The sequence below is a fragment of the Simochromis diagramma genome, unplaced genomic scaffold (assembly GCF_900408965.1).
Source record: "Simochromis diagramma unplaced genomic scaffold, fSimDia1.1 OVJJ01000325.1, whole genome shotgun sequence".
Taxonomy (NCBI): Eukaryota; Metazoa; Chordata; class Actinopteri; order Cichliformes; family Cichlidae; genus Simochromis; species Simochromis diagramma.
Genome location: NW_024387291.1, coordinates 1,733,435 through 1,761,253, shown reverse-complemented (window position 1 = coordinate 1,761,253; position 27,819 = coordinate 1,733,435). Strand labels below are relative to the sequence as shown.

The 27,819-nt window shown below is 40.2% G+C and overlaps 1 protein-coding gene across 4 annotated transcripts; it reads left to right on the top strand.

The window, feature by feature from the left end:
• The first annotated feature begins 3,746 nt into the window (after nt 1–3,746).
• LOC120716410 lies at nt 3,747–22,510 on the top strand. Of its 4 annotated transcripts, XM_040003949.1 has the most exons (17): nt 3,747–4,043; nt 9,949–10,010; nt 13,331–13,445; nt 13,556–13,659; nt 13,917–14,297; nt 14,381–14,440; nt 14,614–14,688; nt 15,054–15,193; nt 16,472–16,522; nt 16,724–16,762; nt 17,215–17,409; nt 17,517–17,654; nt 17,759–17,855; nt 18,192–18,307; nt 18,431–18,604; nt 20,068–20,157; nt 20,330–22,510. In XM_040003949.1, the coding sequence occupies exons 3-17, from the start codon at nt 13,333–13,335 to the stop codon at nt 20,444–20,446; spliced, it is 1,890 nt and encodes a 629-aa protein (XP_039859883.1). In that variant the 5' UTR covers nt 3,747–4,043; nt 9,949–10,010; nt 13,331–13,332; the 3' UTR covers nt 20,447–22,510. The 4 variants fall into 4 exon arrangements, with proteins under 4 accessions (XP_039859883.1, XP_039859882.1, XP_039859884.1 ...); XM_040003948.1 differs by lacking the exon at nt 9,949–10,010; XM_040003950.1 differs by lacking the exons at nt 3,747–4,043; nt 9,949–10,010 and adding an exon at nt 10,029–10,532.
• Nucleotides 22,511–27,819: the final 5,309 nt, after the last annotated feature.

Sequence of the window (27,819 nt, the reverse complement as noted above, 5' to 3'; positions counted from 1 at the left end):
GGGAGATGGAAATGCCCCTTGGTTTTCTCAGGAAAGACCATACAAGGGAAAAAAAGAAGAAAATAGCAGATGCTAACATGGCAACACTAGTAACAATGCATCGGAATTTTCTTTTTATGTTTCATTGTTTGATCCATCAGGGGAAACTCCACCGATGTTTCATGGTCATCATCGCGGACGCAGGAGATGAAGCAGTTTCGGCAAGTCATGGGACAGGACAGGAAAAAATATTGCAATCATGTTAATTTATCATTGTGTTTATTTCTGATAGCATTCCATGCAAGTGCAGTAATCAGCTGCTTTTAATTCCTCTGATAATGAAGTAAACATAACTTCAAAGAGAACATCAGTGTTTGGCTGAATTCTGGATAATCTTTCTAAATTGGGCTTTTTTTTCATATATGCTACAAAAAAGAAAAGAAAAAACAGCCAAAAACGAGTCTGTTGGGATGTTTATATTCTCTTAATCATATGTGTGCAGTCAGTGCTGCAAATTCTTACTCCAGCATTGCAAACGCTGCCACACAGGTGGGGTCCAAAGAGGTCTAGACTCAATCCCAAATCTAACCATCTAAATTTAAGTGTCTCACCAGACTCTGTGCCATGAAATATTTACTGAATGTGACCCAGAATAAATGGAGCAAAGCCAGTGAGCCAGTTCAGGCAGACAGTGAGCTGCAGACACTCACATGACTGTTCCACTGCAACGTACGTCCAAAGCACATTTTCAGCAAAGGTGTCCTCAATCAGCTGTGCTTAGACACTGCTGGGTACAAGCTGCAGTCCCTCTTCAGTTCGCCTTCAGTTTCAAAATGATGCCCCACTCCCTTACTGCATATAGGCAGGTTTCTAAATCCTCTTGATTTGTAGGTGTGCTGTACTGTGCCAAACTGCAAATAGGCATTAGAGATCGTTCAGGGTGCTAAGATCCTTCCTATAGGTGCCTCAAGTGAGGTGTTTCAGGTGAGTCCAGCTGGGAAGAGGCCTCAGCACAGACCTAGGACATGCTGGAGAGTTCATGATTATTTTGGTAAATGCCCCTGAAAGACCAGGAGGAAGTGCAAGGAGAGAGGGAGGTCTGGACATCACTGTATAAGTGCCAGAAGAGATGGATATCAAACGCATTGCAGAAATAGATATTTTGCCCTGGTTTGAAGGTATAACAAGTCCACAAACGTGTGTAGTAAATTTCATGTTTTGGTAAAAATAGCAGTTTTCACACACAACATGTAATCAGCATCACGAGAGTACAGTCTGTGCATCCAATGCCCTGTAATGGATTTAATGCCCGGATCTAGATAAGAAGTTGAGGTGATGACTCAGACTGTGTGTGTGTGTGTCACCATCTATAGGTGTGTCCCAAGTCTGTTTAAAGATTTCACTCTCTCTTTCCCTTTTTGGCTCTGCCCATGTGACACCCCCTCCCAGATCTTCCCTCCATCATGTCCCCCTTTTCTCTCATAGTCATCCCTCTATCACTCTCGTGCTCTCAAAAACAAACCCACCCTACACACACACACACACTTCTGGCTGAAATCAGTGAGTTGGAATGCAATCAGAAATAGAGTGAGTGAAATGTGTGTGTGTGTCTGTGTGTGTCTGTGTGTGTGTGTTGCGTGTGTGTGTGTGTGTGTGTGTGTGTGTGCCCATGACGTCAGCTGTTTGTTTGCGTACTGTGGTTGTGTCTGGGGCACCAGCTTCTTGGTAGATAAGCAGGGTGGGAGTCTGTGTGTGTGTGTGTGTGTGTGTGTGTGTGTGTGTGTGTGTGTGTGTGTGTGTGTGTGTGTGTGTGTGTGTGTGTGTGTGTGTGTGGTATTGAGGGAAAGAGGGAAATGCCAGACATGAAAGTGCGCATAAAAAAGGTTTTGTTTAAAGTCAGTGGGGCTGGCCTCAGGAGTGATGGTCTTGTCAACTTTTATGGACTCTTCATTGTTGAGCGACTGATGATTGAGTGTATTCCCATGTCTCTGTCTCTCCTGCTCTCTCACCCCGGCCAAAGGAAACTGCTGCATAATGAGAACACACTCTGAGACAATGGGTTCAACTGGCATAAATACACACGCGCGTGCGCACCCATGCAAGACGCGTAAACATGCGCCATAACTGCCAGAGCTCAAGGGTCAGGGGTCGGGCCTGTGCTCCTGATAGTTTTCAGACCTTCTGAAATTATTTATCAAATATGGAACAATCCGGACATACCAGTAGCATTTCAGAGGTTGGTTTTTTTTGGTCACTTTTCCTTAGGTGACTTTTGGAATAAAGAATTATCCCTCTCCCACCTTCCCTCCCCTGCTTGGACCTGGTCTGCCCAGTGATAAGGTCAGATTAGATTTATTTTTGGGCTCCTTGCAGTATTGCAAAGAGTACCAGAGCCCTGAGGGTTTCGCTTAAAAGCATTTTGTTGTGTTTTTTGGGACTTTTTGCCTGTCACGTGTGATGAAGACACTCAGAGGGGGAAAAAAGAAAAAGAAAAATCCAAAAAATGGCCTATTTTTTTGAGTAGTTTGACCTTGATCTGGTTGCATTACCTGTTCCTGGAGCTGCAGTTTTTCTCTCATATTGTCTTTTAGTCTTCTGTGTGTACATTTTAAAAGAAATGAACAAAATAGAAGCTGCATCATTAAATCAAGAGCACTAGTACCAATTAGTGTCACATATCCAGTAAGCATTTCTAACTATACCAGCAGCCATTCTAACCTGAATTGATATAAAGCAGAATGTATTATTCTAACTAAGGCAGGGGAAATAGATGCAGTGATGCAAGATTACACATGGATAATAGATAAGTGTTATCAAATGTTTGAATTGCCCTCACACCTAACCAAAACAAATAAATCGACTGTGATAGGCAATCAAAGAGTTTAGTGTGCTTTTAAATAACCTGTAATAAAACATGAAAGAATATTTTGGAGATTAAAGATTTCACAGAGAGCCGTGTGTGCTTATGAGTAGTTTGTCTGACGTTCTCACTTAAGTGGAAATCTGGATTCCATGTGTCCTTTTCCTTTAAACTCAGCTTTCAGTCTTCAGTCTGCTATTCAATTCAAACGCATAATGCATGATACAGTATAGATTTAAATGCTGTTCTAAACGCTGCAAACTGCAAGATGATGGTGCAACAGAGACATTAACTTGCGGCAGGCCTGCTCAGCACGTAAGTTACTCGCGGAGAAATGGCGCCACCGTGTGGCAGCATGTCTGAATAGCAGCTTATGGAAAAATAGTCCCGAAGGAGCACACTTGTCGCCGCTAGATGGAGCCATTCGTGTATCTGTTGTTTGCTACCGCTGGAACGAAACCGGAAACGGTTTCAAAGTGTGCCGCATCATAGCTGCAGTCGTGTACAGAAAATAAAATAAATAAATAAACAGCTTTAAAAAGGCACTCTCTGAACAAATTTCCGGTCAAAATATCTCTTTAATCTTGCCATTTTTCTTTTTAAAAAACAATTGAAACAACAAAAGGAAGAAACACGAGTTTGGGTTAATTATTATTAATTTTAGAACATAAATGATAATCTGGATGCATAGAATAATATGTCTCTCAACTCTGAGAGAACTAGACGGATGTGGTGTATATTATTCAAAGCACACTTTAAATGGATTTTAATGTTTAGCCCACTGTCAAACTTATATTCTCTTTCGGAAGTTAGATATGCAGAAAAAAAATGAATTTACATTTATTTTCGTTGTTTCGTTGGGCGACCTCTATTTTGCAAACCCTTACCGGAAGTGTTTCTCTTCTTCGCTCTAGCTTGACTCCGCTGCTGTCAACATTTGTTGCGGTGAAACCTCCGAGCTGTCACAGCAAGCGTCTGTTGAGCCCAGTCATGCCATCTAGGTTTAGACTTTACTTGTGGAATTCGTCATGAACCAGGCTGCTATTTTGGGACTAACTGAACAGAGTTGAACAAAACGGGCATGTTTGTTTAAGTTCAGTCTCCGTGCGGATTAATATTTCTGGTTAACCGTCTTTGCTGTTCGTTGGCGTGTTTTTTTTGTACTATTATTATTTATCTGCGACGGACTGAACAGTTTAACGAGGTAAGTTACGGGCACGGGGTTAAGGAGTCCAAGTGGTAATTCGTGTTTTTTCAGTTTCTTAAGGTTGAATTTTGGACTTTTCGTGTCTCCCTGCATCTCAGCTGCGCTTCAGGATGCTTTTGTCCGTTGGCTGCCCGTTTAGTTTAGCGACTACAGTTTATTGTCAACATTAGCTGCCTGCAGCTCCTGCTCACTCTGAAAGCATGTGGGGTTAGCTGTCTGCTGGAAATGTGTGTTAATTTAGCGATGAATGTAGTTAAACAGCGAAGTTAAATGTCAGCGTGTTATATGTAGGCGGAACTGGTTTGTTGTAATGGGTGAATAACTAACCTGCCATACTTTTCTGCATAGGCTGCTCTGCTAGTCCCCATAAGACCACTACTTAACAACTTTATGAGGGAGTGTTTATGTCTTATTACCATTTTGTTATTATTATTATTATTATTATTATTATTATTATTATTATTATTATTATTAGTTACATGACATGAGCTTGGGCATTGAGGGCTACTTTAGCCATACTGAGCTTGGTGAAGGTGCACAAAAGGTTAAATTTCACAAAAAGCAATTATTTTTCTGTACTTCGATTAACGAAGGGCATGCTGGGACCACCAGGGAATATTTAAGGCCCTCAGAGGGTGTGTCAAAGAAAGGCAAGTGCAAAATTGGCCAAACTGGCGATAACTGTTTTGTTGTAAATAACATGTTTTAACCTTATTGCCATATTAAGTGTGTTGTGTAGGGAAGCATTGTTACATGTACTGGCTAAACAGGTGTTTATCTTTTGTCTCATATCAACCACATCACAACACCAGAAAGAAAAAAACTACTGGGCTTGTCTGTCGTTACGGTATCATACTATTGTCTTTCAATATGTAACCACAGTTTTTTAATTAATTAATTAATTAATTTATGTATTCATTTTTGTAAAGGTATGTTTAGGTATTGCAAAATCTAATGAAGTGCATAAATCATCCCTGCGGAATTTTCTTTTTGTTTTTGTTTATTTCATGTAAGGATCATAGACTGTATGTAAAAAGTAGATGTAAACACTATTAAGACGTGACTAGTGAGGGCTTGATCCGACAGAGCAATCAAGGGACCATTCACTCTGCTAGGGTAGCAACCCCTCAATCTTTAAAGCACACCCTGCTTCATCATCCTCAATCACTTTTAACTAGAGTGTAGTTTACAAAATGAATACCGTGTTGTATTCAAAAAGTCCCCAAACTGCAGATTGAGATCATTAGTATATGCGTGTAGTGTTTACTGTGGTTGCATCTTTGAGATATGTTTACCATAGACTTTTCCACAGTCTTATTTCTTTTTACTCTCAGAGCTGTTGTCTCCTGCTGGAGTTTAAGAAGAATGCTTCAAAATGAGTTAGCATTTTCTACTTCTGGTTTCCTTAGCCTGAAGTTAACATTTTTAATTTTTTTAGAGGTTTTTAACTTTTGTGATCAAAACACACAATATCTTGATCTATAGGATGTATTTCAATAAATACACAATCATGAATATTGAAGCCTTAAGTGTTTTTGTAAAGGCGTTCACTAACAAAGGACCATGGAGACATTGAGCACAGGGTCGTAGTGAAGTCATACAACTGTCATGTAGTAATTTTCTAACCTAACATTGGTCTTTTACTTTGGGGATTGCAATTATGTGTTAAAAATCAGGGTGGGCTAGAAAAACACATCATTCCTGCAGCGGTCTATATTACAGATAAATGCTACTATTAAATGGGGGGAGATTTTGGCAACATTGTATCAATAATTAATACAGGGACAGCAGATATTAATATTTTATTAAATAAATTTAAATACTCTGGGAATACTATGAACAACAGGGGTCATCTCACCATCCTGAGATAACAATAATTCGGCTTAACCAAAAAAGTCATCCAACACTGGACACGAGTAAAAACAGGGCAGCAGGAAAACTCTGTAAACGGCTGCAGCCTAATTTCGACAAATTTGGATCAGCGCAGTTCATGTAATCCAGCTGTTGTTCAGTGTAAGGGAAGTTAGACTTTTTTTACAGTTAAAATTAAAATTGTGATTTTTTTTTATGCAATCAAGGGCTTGATTTGGAATTATTAGTATGGAAATGGAAGGAGATTAATTCAGAAGATCTTTAAAATAAAGATTGTTTCAACACATTACTTGAAATAAATGAGTTTTGTGTGAGGCTGGAGGAAAGCAGATGGGCCTGCCTGAGAGTCTCGGGCAGGGATGGTAAAACAGCTTCGCAGCCCTGACAATAAAGTTTCTTTCATGCAGCAGACTATTCAGAGAGACACTGAGAGAATGAACATTAATTAACTGGGTCACATTGTTGTAAACAGACCTGGTTAGGTAGCAACTTAGCTAAAAAACTGTGCTTAATTATTTTCTCCCCTTAAACTTTACAAAGAGATTGTGGTCCTTTTGTTAGAAGGCAGTGCACACTGATGACTCATCCGCTCTCTGTGAGTGAGTCATATTTCACTGGCACGGTACTAATGTTAGCCACAAACCATGTGCCAGGCTGGTTTGGTTTGATGAAGACTAATTCTCGGCATTCCTTTCTTCCCCCACTCCTTCTTACCGTACCATTTTCCCTTCATTTCTACACTTTCTTCTTCTTCTTCTTCTTCTTTTTTCTGAATTGTTTCAGTCATTCATAAAAGTGTGAAATCATAAAAGTGATTTCACACCTTCTCCATCACCAGCCAAGCTTTCATCTTTGTTGTTCTGCCCGTTCTGTCTCTTCTTTTCTCTCCTGTGTCTCAGTGTCTTTGTCTCAGTCTGCATCAGCTCTTACTCTTCCTTTCACCCTCTACATCTTTGTTGTTACAGGCCGTGTCAGCGTTCCTTCTTTGTCGCTGTCCTGACAGTGAAACAGTGCCCCTCTTTGCCCAGCCCTGAGCAAATAATGCTGCTACATCTCAATCTCCACTCTTTGATTTTGTCCAATAGAGATTCCTGCCGTCAGCTTTAAGGGCTCACATGTGTTTTTACATGTGCTTGTGCTTGGGCTGTAATGGTCCTGAACCATTTGGCTTGCACAGTTCAGTTTGGTATGACATTTCCTCGCTTTTATACACCCTGTGAGTCATACTGTTACTGAAATATAGAAGTCTATTTTTGCCGGCATACTTGGGTTTCTGGAACAGACATTTGAGGCTTTATCTGCTAAGGCTGTCTATCAGCTGCTGATAGACAGCCTTAGCATGCTAACAGGAGTGGTTGTGAAAGATGGACAGTACTTCCACTTTTACTGAACATTTATGCCTTCATTTACACACAAACAAGTTTGGTGTGTGTGTGTGTACTTGGTTCTCAAAATTCTTTGGACCTGCCCCACTTCAGAAGCTGAAAAAAGTTCAAGCAACACACTGATTATTGATTATGAACCACTAACTAGCTTAGAGTTCTTTCTTATAAACAGTAGGCTTGTTATGACAAACTAAATACCTGCACCCAAGACAATACTTGATATTTTAAAAAAGGGTCATTAGTGTCTCCATAGCGTAGTGGTTAAAACATTGGCTTAGTGAAGTGAAAGGTTACTGATATTTTATAAAGGGGTAATTATTTCTCCTAGGTCATGCCAAAAGTATGGCACTGGGTGTGTTAACATTTACAATAACTGTTTAATACTTCTGTGTTGATGTAACAGGAGATTTACTGGCCTCTTCAATTCCTCTTTAAGAGTTATTTAGTGTTGTGAACGTCAGCTGGTTCAACTGTTAGTGAGGGAGGGGCTGTGTGTCTGCAGCAGTACCGTGTCAAGTCTGCTGCTATCATTGCTGTCGCAAATGGGTGTCTAACCTGATAATAATTCTTAGTTTTGAATAGTATCTGAACCTGTTTTAATGGAAAGTAGCAGCTTTTTTTGGCCTTAATGTTACAGGAAGAACTGGAGTAGCCAACTGCAGTGAAAATGCAGTGCCATGATCCCAAAACTGAAGCACATACCAAAAGTGTTTTTTTGTTGTTGTTTTTTGCTTGTGTGATTATTACAGCTTAATCAACATACTGGCCTATCACAGATGTAATAGTTTTGCCGTATCCAGGAAACCACATTTTCATCTATTGAACCAGATGTTTGGTGACCCTGGTATATTTTTAGCCCAGATCTTAATTCAATTTACTGCTCAGACGTCTCTTTTAGATAAAACTGTGAAAGCAAAAATGCTCATATTGTTGAGCCCTGCTTACTATCATCAAATCCTGTGTTATGTTTTCCACAACACTGTTGACCCGAGGAACACTATAAAAATACAAGTAATTCAGACTTTACTGATATCAAACCCTTCATGCCACTGCCACTGTCTCCACTACATGTAGCACAGCAGGCGTCATAGCCGAGCAGGGCGATGTTGTGGCGAGGCGACGTGTGAGCTTTGTTCCAGTAAATTTTCTTCTTCTTCTGCTTCTTTTGGCTTGTTTTACACTCTAAGAGACGATACTAATTATATGAGTCAGTATATTTATATGGGAATTTCTAACTCTGACATTCTGACATTTTTGAATTATTTTTGTTGGTGTCGAATCATCCAAAACAAATTCTTTATACAGCTGTTTATAAATGATTCCAGTACAGTAAATCCTGTGATGGGATGTGAGACACCAAATGGATAACTGGTGGATTTCCACACTGTTTGGGATACTATGTCATTTCACTTTTTCATCTTTCATTTGGACTAAATGGCTGAATGTGATGCACTTGTCACTGTTGTCCTTCTTCATGATTGAGGCAGATTTATTTCTGTGGGAGCTGTGCAGTTTGTGCTGCCTATTCTTGATGAAAAGCCGCTTTTGTGTCTTTCTGCACCTGATTCCCACAGGACCTGAATCAGGCTTCTCTGTCTCTGATGGGGGGGGATGTTCTCATTCTCACATTTGTACATTATTAGCTTTCCATACTGCACATTCTCATGGAGGAATCAGACCTCAATGACAGATCCTGTGTGCAGTGCAAGGGTGACCAAGGCAGAACATGTTTTCTCAGCAGCTCTTTAGAAGTGAGATGCTTAGAAATTAAATGAAAGGCCTCAAATCAGTCACGCGGGCATTCCAGTACAAAAACAGCTCTCTCAGTTTACAGCATGAACAGACTATTGTAAGATGTAATTGGGTTTTAGATCAAGCGGACTGGACGACAAGCCCCAAATAAGGAAAGTAAACCTACACAAGAATGTGGGACGCAGTCAAACACGGCTGCAGTGTTTCAGTGGAATGAGCAAAAGAGGAGGGACATCTTGGTGCAGCAGTGTCCTCTGTGTGGGGTGGGGGTCGGTGATGTTCAGGAGGAGAATTGTGCTGAGCTAGGCTCCACTGAGATGCCACTTAAAGTGTAAGGGAGGCTTTAGGGGAATTAAGTTCAAAATACTCCCCCTCTCTACGCTCTTAGCTTAAGCCTCTTGACGTATTAAGAAGAAAGAAATGTAAATGTGTGTTTCCTCAGCAGCAGGTCCAGGCTGCTTGCACTGTTTAGTCTAAATAAACATGACCCTTGTTTTTCTGTTTTGTTCTAATGATGGGATCTGCAGATTAGATTGTTAGACATGATGGGATTTAAAAAGAGCTCTTACCTGTCACATGCTACAAGAGCCCCTCCATCTAATTTAAATTTAAACAGCCTGGTTGTTTGATAGAGAGAAGAAGGTGCAAGTTACAAAAAATAAACAGATTTAATATGCATCTTCATAGTAAAGATGTATTGGAAATGTAGCTGTCTCTGCAACAGAGCAGTTTCAGTATGATGGTGTGTTTTCCTTATTCACAGTAAACAGAACAGGCTGGCTGTAGCAACCACCACAGGGGCTGCAGGGCGTCGTCAAGTACAGTGTTGCTGTTATTGGCTGTTTACATCAAAACGGTGTGGCTGCTGATATTTACTCTTTTCTCTCTTTCAGTCTTTCACCCCCTCGAGTCTTGAATCAACAGACGAGCAGAGGGTGACAAAACTAGAGGAAAAGTATGTAAAGAGTTTGTGTGGTGTTGTTGAGCATGTTTGCTGGACAAAGTTTGTTTGTAAAGCAAGGTCATGATTTGTAAGTAATGATATTAAACAACAACAACAAGGCGATCGCCCATTTTTTTAAAGTGAGGGTTTCGGCGCGCATATGTCCTCGTGCATCAGCTTCCTGTCTGTTAGATGCACAGACGCAGCTTCCCTTTTTGTCATCTTCTGCCGCTCATTTCAGTTGCACAAGTCTGCAGTGATCGCATCCCCGGCTAATGACATCAAGGCTTTTATTGGATGTCAGCTCTGATTGCGTTAAAACTTCAGAGACAGGAAGGCTGCTTTCATGAGAACAGTCAGAAGCTAAAAGAAAGGATCGCAGAGAGAATCTAAAGGCTGGTGGATTTCCTGGGGGCCTCTACTTGTCACTGAGCTGAGAAACGCCCCGTGCAGCTAGCATTTCTAACTTTCAGCATCCTGTTACTGTCGAACGCCTCGCTTTATTCAACAGATTGTCTGGAACTGTAGCTGCAGGTATGTACTGGTGCTCTTCTTTTGGTCTTATCAGTGATGTGCAGCAGGAAAGAGGGTTAATGTGGAGTTGAATGTTTTGACCCCATCGTCAGAGCACTGCTCGTGTTTTGTGTTTCTGTAATGAATTGAATGTGTAACAATAAACTTGCTGCAGGAGCTGTCAGGCGGTAAAGCTGCTGCTAATTATCCGCACTGTAAGAGCACATCGTGGACCAATGGGATCACTTAGCTTAAGATGCTTGTTACATAATCTTTACGATGCCTGCCGTGCTGAAAGTTAACCTCATAGATGTTTTGTAACAACATAGAGCTGTTCAGATCCTTCTCGCTACCTGTGATAGTCTCTGAAGATTTTCTGAACTTTAAGTATGCGGGGTCTGTTAAGGTATGCATCTGTGTGTGCATGTGTGTCTGTCTATCATGTATTCTATACTGTAAATGTGTCTGCACTGTAGCGTAATGAAAGTGTATGTCCTTGTTTTTTAAGCTTTGCATGTACAAATGCCTTCATGGTGTTTTGGGGGGTTTATATTTACTCTGTAAATCTTGGTGCTGTTGAGTGTTTGTGCAGCAGGACCGATTAGCTGGATTACAGGCAACCAAGATTAACCAAAAGAGCATCTGTCAGTGACATACTACTAATATTACTTCTACCACAACTACCGCATCACTATTACTGCTACTGTGCGTTTCACTGTGCTGCTGCTTTACTGTTTTATTGTAATAATAATGCCACATTCTTAAAGGTGAACATATGGTCTTATTTATTTAATGTGATTACAGGAAATATCATTACTGAAACATGCAAGTCCTAAAAGATGCATTGAGCTGCCAGTTTGACTTACTGGGGTCACCAGTTCTTGACTCCCCGTAGAGATATTTATGAAATGAACGAGAGAAAAGTTGATGTGAAAATGAAAAAATGTGACCGAGGCAAAAAAAAAAGAAAGAAAACATTGCTCAGACATAGCAGATGGAAATAGCCACTGCAGTCATTCACTGGTTTGTGAAGTCCCATTTTGAATTTGAATTGGCATTATAGTATTCAGTAGAGCAGGGCGATATGACCAAAAATATTTATCACGATATACATTTGAAAATTTGCGATAACGATATAACTGACGATATAATTGACACTAGACAAAATACTTTACAACTCCACAACTTTATTAGTAAAAAAAAAACCCCATCAATGTATTTTCACTTAAACAAGCAGCTGTTTATGTGCATTAAAGCTATATAAAAATTTAACAGTGCAAATGCAAATTCCTTGCTGTCAGTTTAACCAAAAGGCATTTCCAGTGGAAATTGGCCGACATATCCTCAGCATAACCATGTATAATATCCACAAAACTTAAAAAGAGGTTATACACACACGATATGGTAATATTATGTTGAAGCACAGTACGTATCACTCCGCGAGGCTCCTGCCTACGATAGCCGTAATGCTCCAACAATCCATCAAGCGGTGCGGCTTCGTAGCTTAGCAAAGTTGTACTAAAACGTCTGACAGATTTTCGAGCACCGTGTACGACATAAAATCGTTTCGAGGTCAGTAAACACAACCAGAATTCATACATAAGGCACACGGGATTATAAGGGGCACTGTCGATTTTCAGAAAAATCAAAGGATTGATTTTAAGTGTGCTGTATTTTCCAAACAACACGGTAATAACAGCGGCCCGCTAGCATGCTCTACCAGAAACAGTGCTCTGTTGTGTATCTGATGGACGAAAGCTAAACCAGTTCCACACCACTGAAGTTGCAGCATTTTTACAAACCAATTCTGATTCATCCGTTTTATTCAACGATCCGCTTTTGCTCTTCTCATTCTCCGTCGCCAGCACGCTTTTTCCTCCATGTGCGTATGAAAACAAAGGCACTGCGCATGCGTGTTTTACCCATATTCTAGCGCGATATTTCATTTTCTTATCATTGCCCAACATTATACCGGTATTACTGTGAACGGTATGATATGGCCCAGCCTTACTATTCAGTCTCTGTGTGTTCTGGAGCTAGAATTGGGTGTATTTGAATAAGAGGGTGAGTTTATCAGCAAGCTTCATTAGTAAGCTGTGCCCAGAGGCGTATTGGAGTAAAGATTATTTGATGGTTACCACGCAGCAAGTTGTTTGTCAGAAAGTTGAATTAAAAATGCTCCAAAGGGCAACAACACCACAGACTTCTGTGGGAGGTCCAATTCAGTGGCTCAGAATTGGACCTGACTCCTAGCGGAAAGCTACTAGCCCCCTACTACATCACTGTTCTATATGTCTTTCATATTTAAAACTGTCTTTAATTCTTGAAACTGTTTGATTGTGCTTTACTCTACACCTTCACATATAACACTGAAGTCTTGTTCCACAGTATCTGTACATTGACAGTCACAGTTTATTTTTTCTCATCTTTTTCTTGCAGATGATTTCTAACTTTTAAGCCAAGCATATTGAGTTATATAGAAGAGGCACAATTACTAATTATATTACTAATTATATTGTGGGCAATTTCTTTGTTAGCGATGGTGTATTCACTCTATCTAAATTAAGCTGGCAAATGAGGTTACTGTAGGTGAAAACTGCAGTTTTATGTAGGCCTAAGGATTATGTATTAAGAGTAGCTGAAAGCAATCTAAACACAATGCAGCAGTGTTTGCTGTGGACTTCAAAACACCACACTGAAATCCTATTCCACTGCTCTGACTAGGTCTGCTGATTACAGGGATTATCCAATTTCAGTAACTCTTTTATGTATATTGAGTAAATTGAGACTTACTATTTTTCCCTGTCTGTGTGTTTCAGTCATGTCTCGCAGAAGTTCTCGCCTGGTTTCTGGTGGCTACTATAATTCAGATGAAGAATCTGACTCAAGCAGCGTGACCAACATATCTATATCCTACCGTGAAAACCCTGTTAAGTAAGTTACTGGTTTCTGTGCCCTTGTGCTTGAAGCTTTTTTTCTACATTCTGATTGTCAGTCTGTAATGTAACCCTGCCTTTCTCTCTTACCAACTTTTTCTTCTTCAGGGTTTTCAAGAAGAAGGCCGGGACCCGCAAGCCCGCCTCCCGTACCTCCAGCAGAGCCAACAGCAATACTAGCTCCGCTGCCCCTGACACACCTGTCACTCCAGGTCAGTATGCTGTGACGGTGCATAAGTGGTAATGACATAATATCACAATCTGAAAGTTTTCAGAGTAGGTTAAAGAGAAAGTTTCCAAACTGTTGCCTATAACAAAGCTCTGGATTACTTCTAACCCCTTATCGGTATTTTACTGACTGTCAATTATTTAGTTACTCTTTGTAATAATGGACACAGATGGAGTATTGGTGTAAGGAACCTAATTTATTTATCTCATTTTCTGCTTCTTTCTCTCATCTGGCTCTTAGTCCCATCTCCATTAACCATTGAGAGCCAACCTGTCATGAGGACCGTATCTTTCACCCCATCCACAGCCACCCCGCGGCCTGCCCTGACCCCATCATCATCATCAACCCCGAGGCAGACACCCCCTCATTGCCACCCAGCATCTCCAGGAAACAGCTCTCCTGCAGGGCACTGCAGCTCTAGCAGGCTAGGATTACAGTTTAGACCCAGCCATAAGGAGCTGAGTCAGAGTGGCGTGGACAGCTCAGGGTACTCGTCCTCTGAGGGTACTTACAGGAAGCCCATGGCCGCCCCCTGCAGCACTGGTAGAGTCAGCAGTAACACTGGGGATCCCAATACCGGATACAGAAGCAAAATCAAAAGTGTCTTCAACAGCCTTAGTGGTGAGTGTTGAAGTTTGCTTGTGTTTGCGTGTCTTTGCGCTGCCATGTAATAATCTCTTTGTTCGTGTTTGTTCTTTTGGCAGACTCAGCCCTGATGCTCAGTGCGACAGTATGTGCAAAAACACATGACGTGGCAGCGTTAGGTATGGTGTTTGTATATGATCATTGTTACTTCTTGTAGCTGAAGCTCAGTATGGATCTACATGTGCCTGTGCATTATATACAGACCCTACATACTTTTTCTTAGTTGCTGCATGTGATTTGGCTCTAGCTTATCAAAATCCCTGCAAATCAACATTCCTTCTCTTCCCCGCAGCTAATTCTCTAATCAGCAGTCGCATGAAGAAGGCTTGTGGTGTGGCTCTCCTCCTCCTCCTCATCTTACTTTTATGTAAGTAACATAAACGAAATCGAATATATTCTGTGTTTTCAGAAAGCCGCTGTATTTTCTTCTTGATCTACTTTCCTGAAGACAGTACAGTAATCTTCTATGAGCTTGGGGTTTCCCCTCAAAATTAGGCGTGGTAGGTTCTGCCACAGAGGGTTCTTAGACTTGCAAAGCAGCACTGCTTAGTCTGCTCCCTGCATCATGTGGTGGGGTTTTACTCCCTTCTCCACCTCATTGTGACTGTATGAGTCACTGTAAATGTCAGTCACTACAAGAGGCTTTCACTGTTGAATATTAGAGTTGGGTGATCTTGCTTTGTGTGCTTCTGAGTGCTGTTGTTCAGGAACTATCCCTTCTGTTTTCTCCAGGTCTTTGGTTGTTCCTTCCCTTGCTCACCTCTTTCATCACCCGCATGAATGTCACAAAGAGCCCATCACAGACACAGCCTGTTGTCCCTGCTACTCCTCCTCCTGCCCAACCCAACAACATCTATTCCAAACCTGTGGTGGTAGGGCTCTGCAACTGACTGTTTTTCTTGCTGGTTAGATTGATGGGTGCTGGATCAATCTAACTGTCTGAGTGACTAAGTAGATTGATTAATTATAAATGACAAACTTTTATAATAGTGCTCAAGCTCAAATCTTCAAGGCCTGCACGAGGGGTTATTTAACAATGCCAAACCACAGCAGCAGTCGTCTCAAGGTGTAAAGTTCAAATCCAATAATACAGAGAGAACTCCAACAGATGGCAGAGGCAGCCATTTGCTCCCAATACAATACATATTTTTAAATGAAATCTTGATATTGTTTAAATAATGGTAATAATGATATGAATCATTCTGTAGTTGTTTGTTTATATGCAATTGATAGTCCTGTCTCACTATATCCGTGCACTTGTATTTTAAATTTTATTCATTTATCCAAAAAAAAGCAGACAATGAGTTAAAGATGAATTTGACTGTTAGCAATCATTGTTGTTTTCTTCAGTGTAACCTGGTATTATAGCGGCCCAAGCTTGAGATTTGCTAGTGTAGTATTTTCCCAGCACACATTTGTGGATTTTTAAAGGTTCACAGAGTCTGTTTTCTCCACTGTGGGTGGTTTACAAATTGAAAGTGAAAGATCAGCAGTTTGATCCTGAGAGGAGACACAAATCCCTTGGGGGATCATGACGGATCAAAAATCAGCCAGCAAAGCTACCTGCTGTGGTGGTGATGAATTGGAAATAAGAGAGCTGCTCAAAGGTGCTTTTTACTGTATTTTCTTTATAAATCTTTATAAGTGCATCACGTTCTCAGTTAAAAGAGTTACAGTTTGAGAACAACGACACTCTCATCAATGTCATTTCTCTCTTACCAAGCTACCTTTGGTTGTTCTCTTATTCACAAGGGGTTGCGACAGCAGGCAGCGCCACATGTTTGATTCACAGGATATTTTGCACCAGTTACCCGTCCTGACACAAACCCAAATGCAGCCACCTGCAAATGTGTAAAGCGCTACACTTTGGAGCCCCACTGTTCTCTAACCAGCTAAACAGAGTCAACAAGGGATGGGATTTATGATGTTTATGATCAAAACTTTGAGACTTAGTTGTAAGTCCTTCAAGAAGTTCACCGGTTCAGGGACCTCTCAGTCAATTCTGAAGCATTTTTAAAGGTCAAAAATATATTTAATGTAATAGCTGTTCTGATTAAGCTTGCTGTTATGAGACTCTTAATATGTTTGTATGAAAATGTGGGTTCTTTTTTGTTGCAGTAATAGTTTGTTGTTTTTGTATTTTCAAACAGGATCCTACCATTGTGTCTGCTGTAGTAGATGAAAAGATGCAACGTCTTCTGGTAACAAACCATTTCCTTGCAGTCAGAAGTAAAAAAGTCTGCACCCTCCCTCCACACACGCACATGCACAAACAAAAATTAAGCTGTCTAACCATATCAGAATAAAACAAAGGAAAACTAAAATAAATGCATTGGTGTTACTTTGAGACCTTGCATGTTGATCTATTTTGAGGTGAAAGTGATGTGTTGCATCTGTTACAGTTGGAGCTGCAGATGAAGCAGGAGCTGCTTCTCTCCCAGGTGAGAGAATCTCTTTCTGGTAAACCCTGTGGGTGGTAGAGCTTCTGCCCACGGATGTCAGAAAGGAACACAGGCTAATAGTAACAGGGTCAAAACTCAGGTATGCTAGAGTGACATCTAGTGGTTGACATCTAGAGCAAATGCAGAGGTTTGTTTACTAACCTACAAGCACTCGGGAAGTGCAGTTGCTGAATAATTCCCCAAAGGCATAATTTCTGATTTGAAGCTAATTTATTTTAAAGAAATTTTAATTTGATTTAAGGTGAAGAAACAACAAAAAGGCTTTCTGATAAACGGGTAACCATGGTTAGCTTTTAGGATGAACATATATGACTTAAAAACCTGGCTTTAAAACATGAGATCTAAAATTTATGAAAGAGACAGCCTGGTATCTATGAGCTCACTTCACCTATCAGCACGTCATGTTTTCCTTCACTTGTTTTTTCTAACAGATGAAGGAGAGACTCCAGCTGGAAATGCGCGATATGAAGGCCAAGCTTGAGGCCACAGACTCCGACAGTCGGCAGCATGTGGAGCAGCAGGTCACAAGGTTGAGCAGCCGGATGGCAGATTATCAGTCAGACAGCAGCACTGCTGCTGCCACCCTCACCCTCAGAATCCAAGCTTTAGAGGATCAGAATAATAAGGTAAAAGTCCTGATAGGTTCAACTTATCTATATTTAAAGCAACCGAAGCTTAATGAATGCAGTCTGGAACTTTGCCTGGGTTTTATGCATAGTCTTTTCTCTTGCAGTTGGCCCAGGAGTTGTCATCCATCCAGGTGATGCCTCCTCCAGCCCCCTGCCCTGATCCTACCAACACACCCATACACAATCACCTCACACCTGAGCTCCAACAGGCCATGGAGAAGTGGCTCACTGACCTCATCAAGGTAACTAGTAGTAACTGTATGTGTGTGTGCGCGTATGCTGCTAGATATGAGTTCTTACACCTGTCAATACTTAATAGTATACTCTGTTTGTGAATGTAAATAAGGAGCAGGATGCAATCAGGCTCAGCAGCAGTGGAAGCTGCGCAGACTGTGGACGTCCCATGGCTGATAAAGTGGCTGACTTTGCCCTGGAGACTCAAGGTCAGGAATGTTTGGATAAAGATCAAATTATTTTTGCTAAAATTCAGTGTGTGCATGTGTATGTTTGCTGTTTTTGCACCCAAAAAAACACTTTTTAAATATTTAGTTATTGGTTGTTTAATTTATTTGCCTGTTGATTTGTCTTCTGTAATTATTCTAAATGACATTCATGCATCTTGTCATCAGTCATCAGCAAAGATTGTTGTCATTTAATCTTACACTCTATAACATATAGAAGATTAAAAAAAGCATGTCTTAACTCTTATTGCCCTGTGTGTGTGTGTGTGTGTGTGTGTGTGTGTGTGTGTGTGTGTGTGTGTGTGTGTGTGTGTGTAGGTGCCAGTGTGATCAGTACCAGGTGCTCAGAGACGTACCGTATTCGTTCAGCATGTGTGACCCTGTTTGGTTTCCCTCTTTGGTATCCATCTGAAAGCCCGCGCACTGTCATTCAGGTACAATGACCATCAGTTTGCTTATCTGTCCCCTTATTGTCATTTTACCCTCAGGGCTTTTCACTTTAGACTGTTAGCCCTTTCATTTTTACTAACTACATCTCCCGCTGTCTTCCTTCCCAGGGTTACCCAGTGCTGCTTCCAGGGAAATGCTGGGCGTTTCATGGTGTCCAGGGAACACTTGTGATCTCTTTGTCCCACCCCATACGGATAACTCATGTGACACTGGACCACCTGCCACGCTACAACTCTCCCACTGGCCGAATTGACTCAGCACCCAAAGACTTTGAAGTTTATGTGAGTGCTTCCAGTGTAGAAACAGTGTGGGGACACATGACTGCCTGCGCTTGCTTAAAAAAAAAGAAAAAAAAAAGCTGCCTGCAAGTCAACATGAAGCAGGAAAATAACCAGTAGCCAGCAGTCAGTTCATCATTAATGAGAGTTTGTGAGCTCGTGGGTCTTAATGACTCAGATCAAACATAGATACGTGGAGGGAGCAGGGAGGGTACTCGTGGTAAGGAAAGAGCGAACCCACCAGGTCTGTTTGTCCTCAGCCAGAGCATCACGTACTTTTTAGGATACACAGATGTACTACAATATCTGTCAGACGTAAAGATGTGAAATTATACCTCAGAGGCAGCATTTGTGGTTGAGACATTTAAAGCTGCTGCTAAGTCATGCTGGTTCTCAAGTACACATGCTTACACAAATTAACCAAAACATCAGATTGAACTGCACACAGTACACATGTGATCACATTTCCAGCAATAACTCAAGTAACAACACACGCTCTGCATTTGTCCACGGTGACAGCACACACTGGATTTTAAAGCTTTAGCATTTTGGCCTCTGCCATGTTGCATTATTGGTGTCAGAAGTAAATGTATATGGATGAAAGCTAGCAAGCATGGTTTGAAGCTGGATCTTAACCTTGTACAGCCTGAACCATGACATAAAAATATTTTTTATTTATGTATTTATCTATTTTTAAATGGATATTAAATCTTCTGAAATATGAATTGAAACAGTAGAGAAATATCAGTTTGCATATACGAGTTTTCATATGTATCAGTTTTGCTTTGTCTGGAAATTTATTCAGGTGTTTGAAGACAAAAATCCCATTGATCATGTAGAGATTAACACTGTTAAGACTGTTTCACTCACCTTAACTGGACCACAGCTGTTTGTAAAAGTAACCGTGCAGCTCAGATAATTCCATGAAAAATCCACCAAAGGCACCAAAAGAGCACACACATCTCTAAGTTTAAGCCTTTACAGTTAAAGGTTATCACACTCCATACACTTGTTGTAAAGGCCGAAAGTAGCTGCAGGCCAAAACTACCTTTGTACCATTGTGCTGTAAATTTGCGCTTTTTAGCACAGGAGCCAGCTTCAAGTGTAACCTTGAGCAGCTGCAGTTTTTTACTGAATTTCCCACAGCAGAGTTTTCTGCTTGACAGACACGCATACCTGCCAGTTATTACATTCATTTTCTTCCACTTCCTATTAAAAAGCCTCGGCACAATGTGATAGGTACAAATTGTAACTTTTCTGATATTTGTAGTTCATGAATTTGACTTGTTTATTATTTCACTTGTCATTTTTTAAATGTGGATGATCTAAATCTGCCATTTATCAACCGTAGGACCTAATATAGGAGTACTGTATGGAATTAAGTCTCAAAGAAAAACTTTGTGAGAGTGACATAAAGCCAATTTTAATATTGAAATCTGACCCAGGTGCCATTTGTCTCTTTCCAGGGGATGGAAAACGACACAGAAGAAGGAACACTGCTGGGGACGTTCACTTACGATGAGTATGGAGAGCCAACGCAGACGTTTAAGATTCCTGTGAGTTCAAATGAGCCCATCTTAATATTTACCGCTCATTATATTTACAGAGCACGATCAGACTACTTCTGCTTCTGTATAAAGTGTAGTAATCATAAGTGTTTGTCTTACACTTAGATTTTGTTGTTTAACTTTCTTTCCTATCTTTTCTTTTCTTCTCCGACTCACACAGAATCCGAGCGACATGGTTTACAGAGTCGTGGAGCTGAGAGTTCTCAGTAACTGGGGTCACGTCGAGTATACGTGTCTTTACCGTTTCCGTGTGCACGGAAAGATCGCCTCCACGTGAGACTTCAGACTCACTCGGAATGACTTGAAGCTTTGCTGGTCTCAGGGCCAAATGCTACTGAAAAAGTGTTTTAGTGTTCACACGCACAACTCTTTGTTTCAGCTGTGTTTTACTGGGGTTTTTCTAACCTCTTAATATTAAAGGATAAAAACGTGCACGATCCTTGTTGTGCAGTGCACATTTGCTTTTGCTTTGACAAAAGTCTACATGGAAGTTTAAGGTTCTGGCAACTTGCTTTCAATTATATGATTGTGCCACAAGATCATTTTAAAGCTTTTCTTATTACAAACTATTATTATTAACAATCTTTTTTTCCTACTTTGCATGTGTACAGCGCTCCATCCCACCTGAGAGTTCTCTGGTAAAATAACATCTCTTTCCGTTTTGTTGCTGGGAAGCCACAGAGGAGTTGAGTGTTCAACACCTTGCTCAGTGGCACAGTGACAAGTCATAGAAACAGTCTCTTATCTTATTTACTTGTCCTGGTTTCTATAGCTGGTTATTAGCTTTATTCATCTTTCCATCTTAGACCACAAAAGAAATGAAGTGACGTTAATGAAAGCTCGTTTCTAACACGCTCTGTTCATTCATAGGTATTTAAATGAGTCTCAGTATTTTATGTTTTTACAATTAAGACAGAAAATAATCTAGTTTGTCTAGCGCTCAGTCACATATGTTGCCTGATACCTGAACAGGTTGAAAACACTGTTTTGTTTTGTTTTGTTTTGTTTTGTTTTGTTTTGTTTTGTTTTGTTTTGTTTTGTTTTGTTTTGTTTTGTGCTTCTTCTTTTTTTTATTTGGTGGAAATACACAGAGGGCAGCAGTGAATGTTTTCTAATCAGCAGTGCTTGATGTTCTTAAAGGAAAATGTAATTTCATATCACTATGAAAGGTAAAATATGCAGCTTGGTAACATTTCCTTTCAGCACGTTTTGACACATCAGTGTGGATTTTCCTTCTGGTACTTGAATACTTGAAAAGCTGTTTTTCTAACCTCTTTGACAGACGTCGTGTTGAAGCCATGACAGCTTTGTTTTTTACTCTGTACATAATGCTTACATTTGTATGAAATGTTTAACCAGGATAGAAAAAAGTGCTATTTATGCATAAAACAGAAATTCTTTTACAAATTCTTTTTGCTCCGTCCATTTTGTAGGACCAGCTCGAGAATCATTTTGAATTATTGTCAATTATTATGTCAGATCTTTGGATTGTGTCATTCAAAACCCAGAAAAACACAATTTCACACAATGACAGAATTTTTGTTTTTATTTGTTGTACATTTAGACAGAAGATGAGAGAAAGTATCATTTACAGAATGACATGAAATGTTCTTCCTGATTTCAAGCAGTTCAGATTTGGATAACTTAACAAAGGGTCAGGTTTTCAGAAGTATTATTATTGTTTGTGTTTTGTCTATTTAATAGATGCTGATATATACAAGTTGTTAAACAAAGGAGACACAGTGTCATTAACACATGTTTTCAAAAAGTAATGTTAAAGTGAAATGAAGATATATTTTTGCATTGATGGCTGTTTTATAAATGATTGTTTACATTCCTAAAAAGCTTAATAACCACTCTCCTGGTGTACTGCAGGCTATAGATAAACTGAACATTGTAGACAATACAATACACGCAATAATACACGCTAATGTTGTTAAATGTGTTTAACATGTTCACTTACAGTTTTCACTTTAATCCTTAAATAGCTTGATTTTGCATAACTAAACATTCCAACATGTGTCTAATAGACTCACATTTGCTGAAGCATTGTTTAAAAATGTAAGTATTGATGGGAGCCTAGAGCCTACACCTCAGAGTGTATCATTCCTCTTATTTGAACAGTGTTAAGGTTTAGGTAGATCAATCAGGTTCATTTTCTCTATCCTCAAATGTTAAATTGATCGATTGATTGACAATAAAAAAACGTTTGTTTTCTATTTGGATTTTAGAAATCTCGTCTCACACGGAGCCCTAAAGTTTTCTGCAGAGTATATGACTACATTTTTGTCTGTAAGCCAAATTTGGATATTTGAGTTCTAAAATAAAACAATGCAATATGTCTTTGTTGTACTTATTGTACATCCAGTGAAGCTCATCGTGGTTATTGACAAATTTACTTCCTGTTCCTGAGTCGAAGATATGAGAGAGAAAAATGTCAGGTTTGCATTCAAGCATTTAAAGGCATAAAGCAGCTACCAGTAGATTTTTATTAAACTGCAGAAAATACCAACAACTTAGTATTATGGTTAAAAATGAATTTTTAAATATTGCTGATCACTGTGCAGGTTGCAGCTCAGCTTTTCCATCACGTTATCAGCCGCTCTGCACTCTTGCATCAGTTTTAGTCTCAGCTGATTTTGGGCAGCTGCTTCGTCCGGATGAGAAAAGTCAGAGGCTGAACAAAGCTGCTCATGGAGAGAATCCAGTAGGCCACACAGGTGACAACTGAATAGGGCTTGAAAGAAGTGGGACCAAGCTGCCTCAGCAGGTATTCTCCAATGGGGGGGAGGTAGTGGACGTTGATTATGACCAGCGCAGACAGCACTATTTTGAATGCTCGCTTTTTAACTGGGTGGACCTCTTTTCTGCTGGGTCCTGACTGGCGGAGAGACTTTAGAATCAGGGTGCTGCAGGTTGTTACGACCACAGTGGAAAAGCTTATGATTGCTAGTATCACATTCCACTTATACCCTGCAGAGACTTTGACCAGAAGGCAGCAAGCAGCAGTGATGGCACTCCCCATCAAGCATAACGACAGCCGCAGTTTGGGATCCTTGAGCCGCAGAAAGAACAGAGGATGGCAGACTGCTACGTAGCTGTCCAAACTCAAAAAGCAAAGAAAAAGCGGCCCCCCTCCCTGGTTTAAACCCCACGCCAGGAAGCTAGTGGCCTCCATTGACTGATTAAACCAAAGATTAATGTATTCACCCACGACTGTGATACAGAACAGCATATCGATTACTGCCAGGTTCAGTGTGAAGATCTCTGAGGTAGAGCAAATACCAGGTTTGCCCAACAGGAGGTAAATGACCCAAGCATTAGTTGGTAGTCCTAGTGGTGGCACAGTCACTACTGTGGGCAAGAAGTACCACAAAAATATTTCAGTCGCTGCCGTGGAGTTTCCCATGTGTCTGCGTTGAGCTCTGTCAAAAACAGAAGATATTTTACAAATTGAAATTTCAACGAAATACTAAAAATAACTAAAACACAACACTGATACATTATTACCTTACAAAGTCTTAACAGCGTGAAATACACTGGGCACTTGCTTCAATTCCAAAAAACAAATCTTTCTACTCTAGACAGATAATGACTTCGACTCATCTAAACAAACACTGCTTCTTTATTTTGCATGTCACATCTTATGCCAGGTGCTGTTTTGCACACTTTGTTTCGTTTAAAGAAATGATGCAAATTCACTCTATCTGTCACGTATTTACCAGCTCTACTGTTATCATAGTTCTGTTTTCAGCTTCTCATTTGTTTAGGTGATGTGGTCTCCTGTGAGCTGAACAACAACACAGTTTGATTTAACCCACCGTTTGCTGAAATCTATTAACAAATAATCCTGATTAATTAGTAGAATCTAGACTTTTAACAGTCTCATACAGAACTGTGCAGTGTTGTTTATATTGTGCTATGAAAATGTGATATTGGTGCAGTAATTTATAGATATATGTGCAAAGAACTGCAACAAGCAGTATGTAAGAAAAAAATAGAATTTGTACAATTATAACAACCTTGTCAATATTTGGTATGAATGAACTCACATAAACTAAAACTACTAGTTTTGGACTGTGTGCAAACATTCTTAAAATACCATTTTTCACTAGTGGTGAGGGAAATTTTTGGCACTCATAGGTAGGTAGGTAGGTAGTTAGATAGATAGATAGATAGATAGATAGATAGATAGATAGATAGATAGATAGATAGATAGATAGATAGATAGATAGATAGATAGATAGATAGATAGATAGATAGATAGATCTTTTGGTCAATCACTACTGGGAGAGGTAGCAGTGGTCTTGAGTGGATTGTACACTGACTGTCAGACTGCAGATGTTGAGGGCCAGCCTCTTCAGAGACGGTTCTGTTAACCTTATTTTACACTGGCGAGCATCAGTAACTGTCTTTCCGATACTGAACATTCACTTCTATTCACATTAGTGTTTCAACATAACAGTCAGATATGACGTTAGCTTCTCTGTCATTAGGACTCGAAGGATAATGTGCAAAAAATGTGTCAACTGTACATTTTGTACAGAGGTTGTCTAATAATTTTATGTTGGTATTACATAAAGGTAAACGATTTGCATATATGTCATATATTAGTCGAATATGTAAACATTAACAAACATATAGGATAGTTAGTATAAACGAGTGTTTTTCATGGCTTTGCAGGCTCATATTCCCTAACAGCGTTACCCTTTTTAAACTTTGTACAGGCAGTTCAGTAACACCTTGCATTAGATTTCTCATTGATGCTTACCTTGCATCACCTGTTTACAGTGTACAGTTGCATCAGTGAGATGAATATTTCACTGCAGTTTTACTGTAGGTAAATTACCCATAGGAACAGACCTGGGATCAGCTTGACTTATACACCCTATGAGTCATAAATGAAAAATATGAAAGCACAAACCTAGAGAGGCAGCTTGGTGCAACTATAAGACCAATGTCTTTATAATAATGCAACAGCTGAGAATATGTTATGCAGCTACACAACTTACATATATCATGTTCACAGTACAAAATAAGGTAAGTTGTTCAACAACTACAGACCCCTGATGGCACTGCATCTAGCCTGTATTTCATTTATGTTTTATCTCTGAAGCCCATATAAGTACTTTTTAATGGACACAATAACATTTCAATCTAGCTCAGCCAAAACAGGCTGTATGTACGCTACATATCTGAGTTATCCAATCGCTGAAGCTGTCTCTGCATCACTGGCCAATCACAGCTTGACATGACATGATTTTGAAAAGACGTCGTAGATGTTCGTCCAGATTGGCCAAACACAAAAGTGACGTTAGTCCTTGTGGAGCATGTTTATAAGTGAACTGCTGGTAATTATGGGAACATCCTGCAGTAAGTGGCGAAGACCAGGACCACAAGACAAATCAAAACCTTTTAAGGTAAGATATCTTTGTGTATGTTTCATCTTTAGATTTAGGCCATAAGCAATGACATTGGGCCACTGTGTGGAATCAAATAGCAATAAGTTCCTCCATGGCTCTATTATTTGGGTGCTAAATGTAAAATTAAAGTGTATAGCAAACGAAAAGTTTCAAGCATCAGAGTTTTTAATCAGGTTATGAAGGGCATTAGAAAGACTAATAGTTCTTGAAACAACACAATTCTCTGGTGCAAAAACATTTTGAAAAAGCAGATCTGTGGAATGGGCATGCCCTTCCATCTATTTTTTTGTTGGCTGCTGGTTTTCAGCCTGTTTTCTTTAAATACTGAACAGTAAAACCTAATTGGTCTTTCTAACAACCTTCCAGCTCCTTTGTTCTGCAATGTCCAACAACACTCTGAACACTGCCTACAATCATTCTGCAAACTCTACCAATCCCAGTGCGGTCCACATTCGTCCGCTATGGTACGAGTTCCCAATATGCGCCGTGGCCCCTTATGGCTACATTTTCTACTATGGAGTCAAGGTGTTCAACCTGGCAGTAGGGACTCCGTGTAACATCTTGGTCATCTGGCAGATCATTACCAAGAAAAGCGACGCTTTCACATCTGACACCTTTATCCTCAATCTGGCCATACTGGACGCCTACTTCTGCCTCATGACGCCCGTCGACCTTGTCAATGGGTTATTGCTGAATGACAGCAGCATCTGGTACTTTAAGCGATTGGCATATGGAATCAAAGACTTAGCGCCACTCTTTCTGGTGAGTTTTTCATTTGTTGCACTAGTGTATCAGATGTTTTCAGATAGTCTGATGTGCGAAGAAGTCAGACCACTGGAGTGTTTTTTGTTTTGTTTTGTTGCTCTCCCAGTTCAATAAAAAGCTAAAGCTATAAAATTATTATTATCAATTTCGTTATTTTTCAAAGCACCATGAAACACAGTCTTTCTTCTTGTCTAACAACCCAGGTGTGTATTTGTCTGGACCGCTACATGGCTGTGGTCCACCCCGTGCTCTTCGCTGGCATCCGTGACAACAAAATCCGAATCGGGATTTCTGTGGTGGTGTGGGGCCTCATATTGGCTTACGCCCTGGTGAAGTGCATCCTGGGACGCATGCCTGTCGATGGCGTCTTCAGTGGCATCATCCTTTTTGCGTTTGCATTGATGATCTTTTGTAACATCTCCATCATCTGGGCCCTTCGGCACTCTGTGACAGGAAAAGAGGTGATGCACCCGGTGAAGAAGAGGGCCTTCAAGATGGTGCTGATTAACCTGGCCATCATCGTGGTCAACTACTTGCCACCCGTGGCGCTCATGCCCTTTGCGTCATACTACACGGCTGTGGCGTTTCAATGTCAGATCCGCGTCAGTGTGTACTCCATCATGGATCTGAGCTGCAGCATTGAGCCTCTGCTCTACATCACAAAGATGGAGCGTGTGGAAGGCACATGCTGTGGAAAGAGTGTCTGTGAGAAGCCGCTCGATGTCACCACATAACTGAACCTCTAGTCATAAATCCATCACAAAAGTTTTTCAGAGAAGACCGTGCATGCACTGTTATACTTTTATTTGAAGAATTTTGTCCTGTGTGATCCGGAGAGCCGGTAAGAGAACAACGTCAAAGCTCTTGAGCTGGTGGACAAACCTAGCTTTAGTTGAAATGTAACCTAATTACTATCTCTTTCACTAGCTGTTATGTGGTTGTAATTCTTACTCCATGCATATGATAATTAGTAAATAGTTGCTAAATAGTTGCAATATCCAGAAGAAATACATAATCATACTACACAATTTTCAACAAACCACAATTTAGTAATTCCTTGAGTTAAAAGCAACTTTTTGAAAAACTGGAATAAGTTGCCTTATGCAATTAGAGAATGGGCTTTAAAAAATATGAAAAGAAGTGATTTTTAAATTTTAAAATCACTTAAAAGCCTATTTAGGCAGCTTTTAGCGGCGATATCATCTGAATTTCAGGAGCGGGACCACTCCTCCTGCACGCCCCCTCCGGCCTGAGGCTATAAAAAAAAACCCTTCTCCAATACCTGCTGTTCTCATTTTCATATTTTGATATTTATATGCTCATATTTTCACAATTGTAAAACCTTACTGTGGATGTAAGAGCCAAATTATGTAGATATTTTGCATCCACTTTATTGTGTAATGTTTTATTTGATTGTATTTGATGGTTTGGGCCCCAGGAAGACTAGCAACCACTGTTGTGG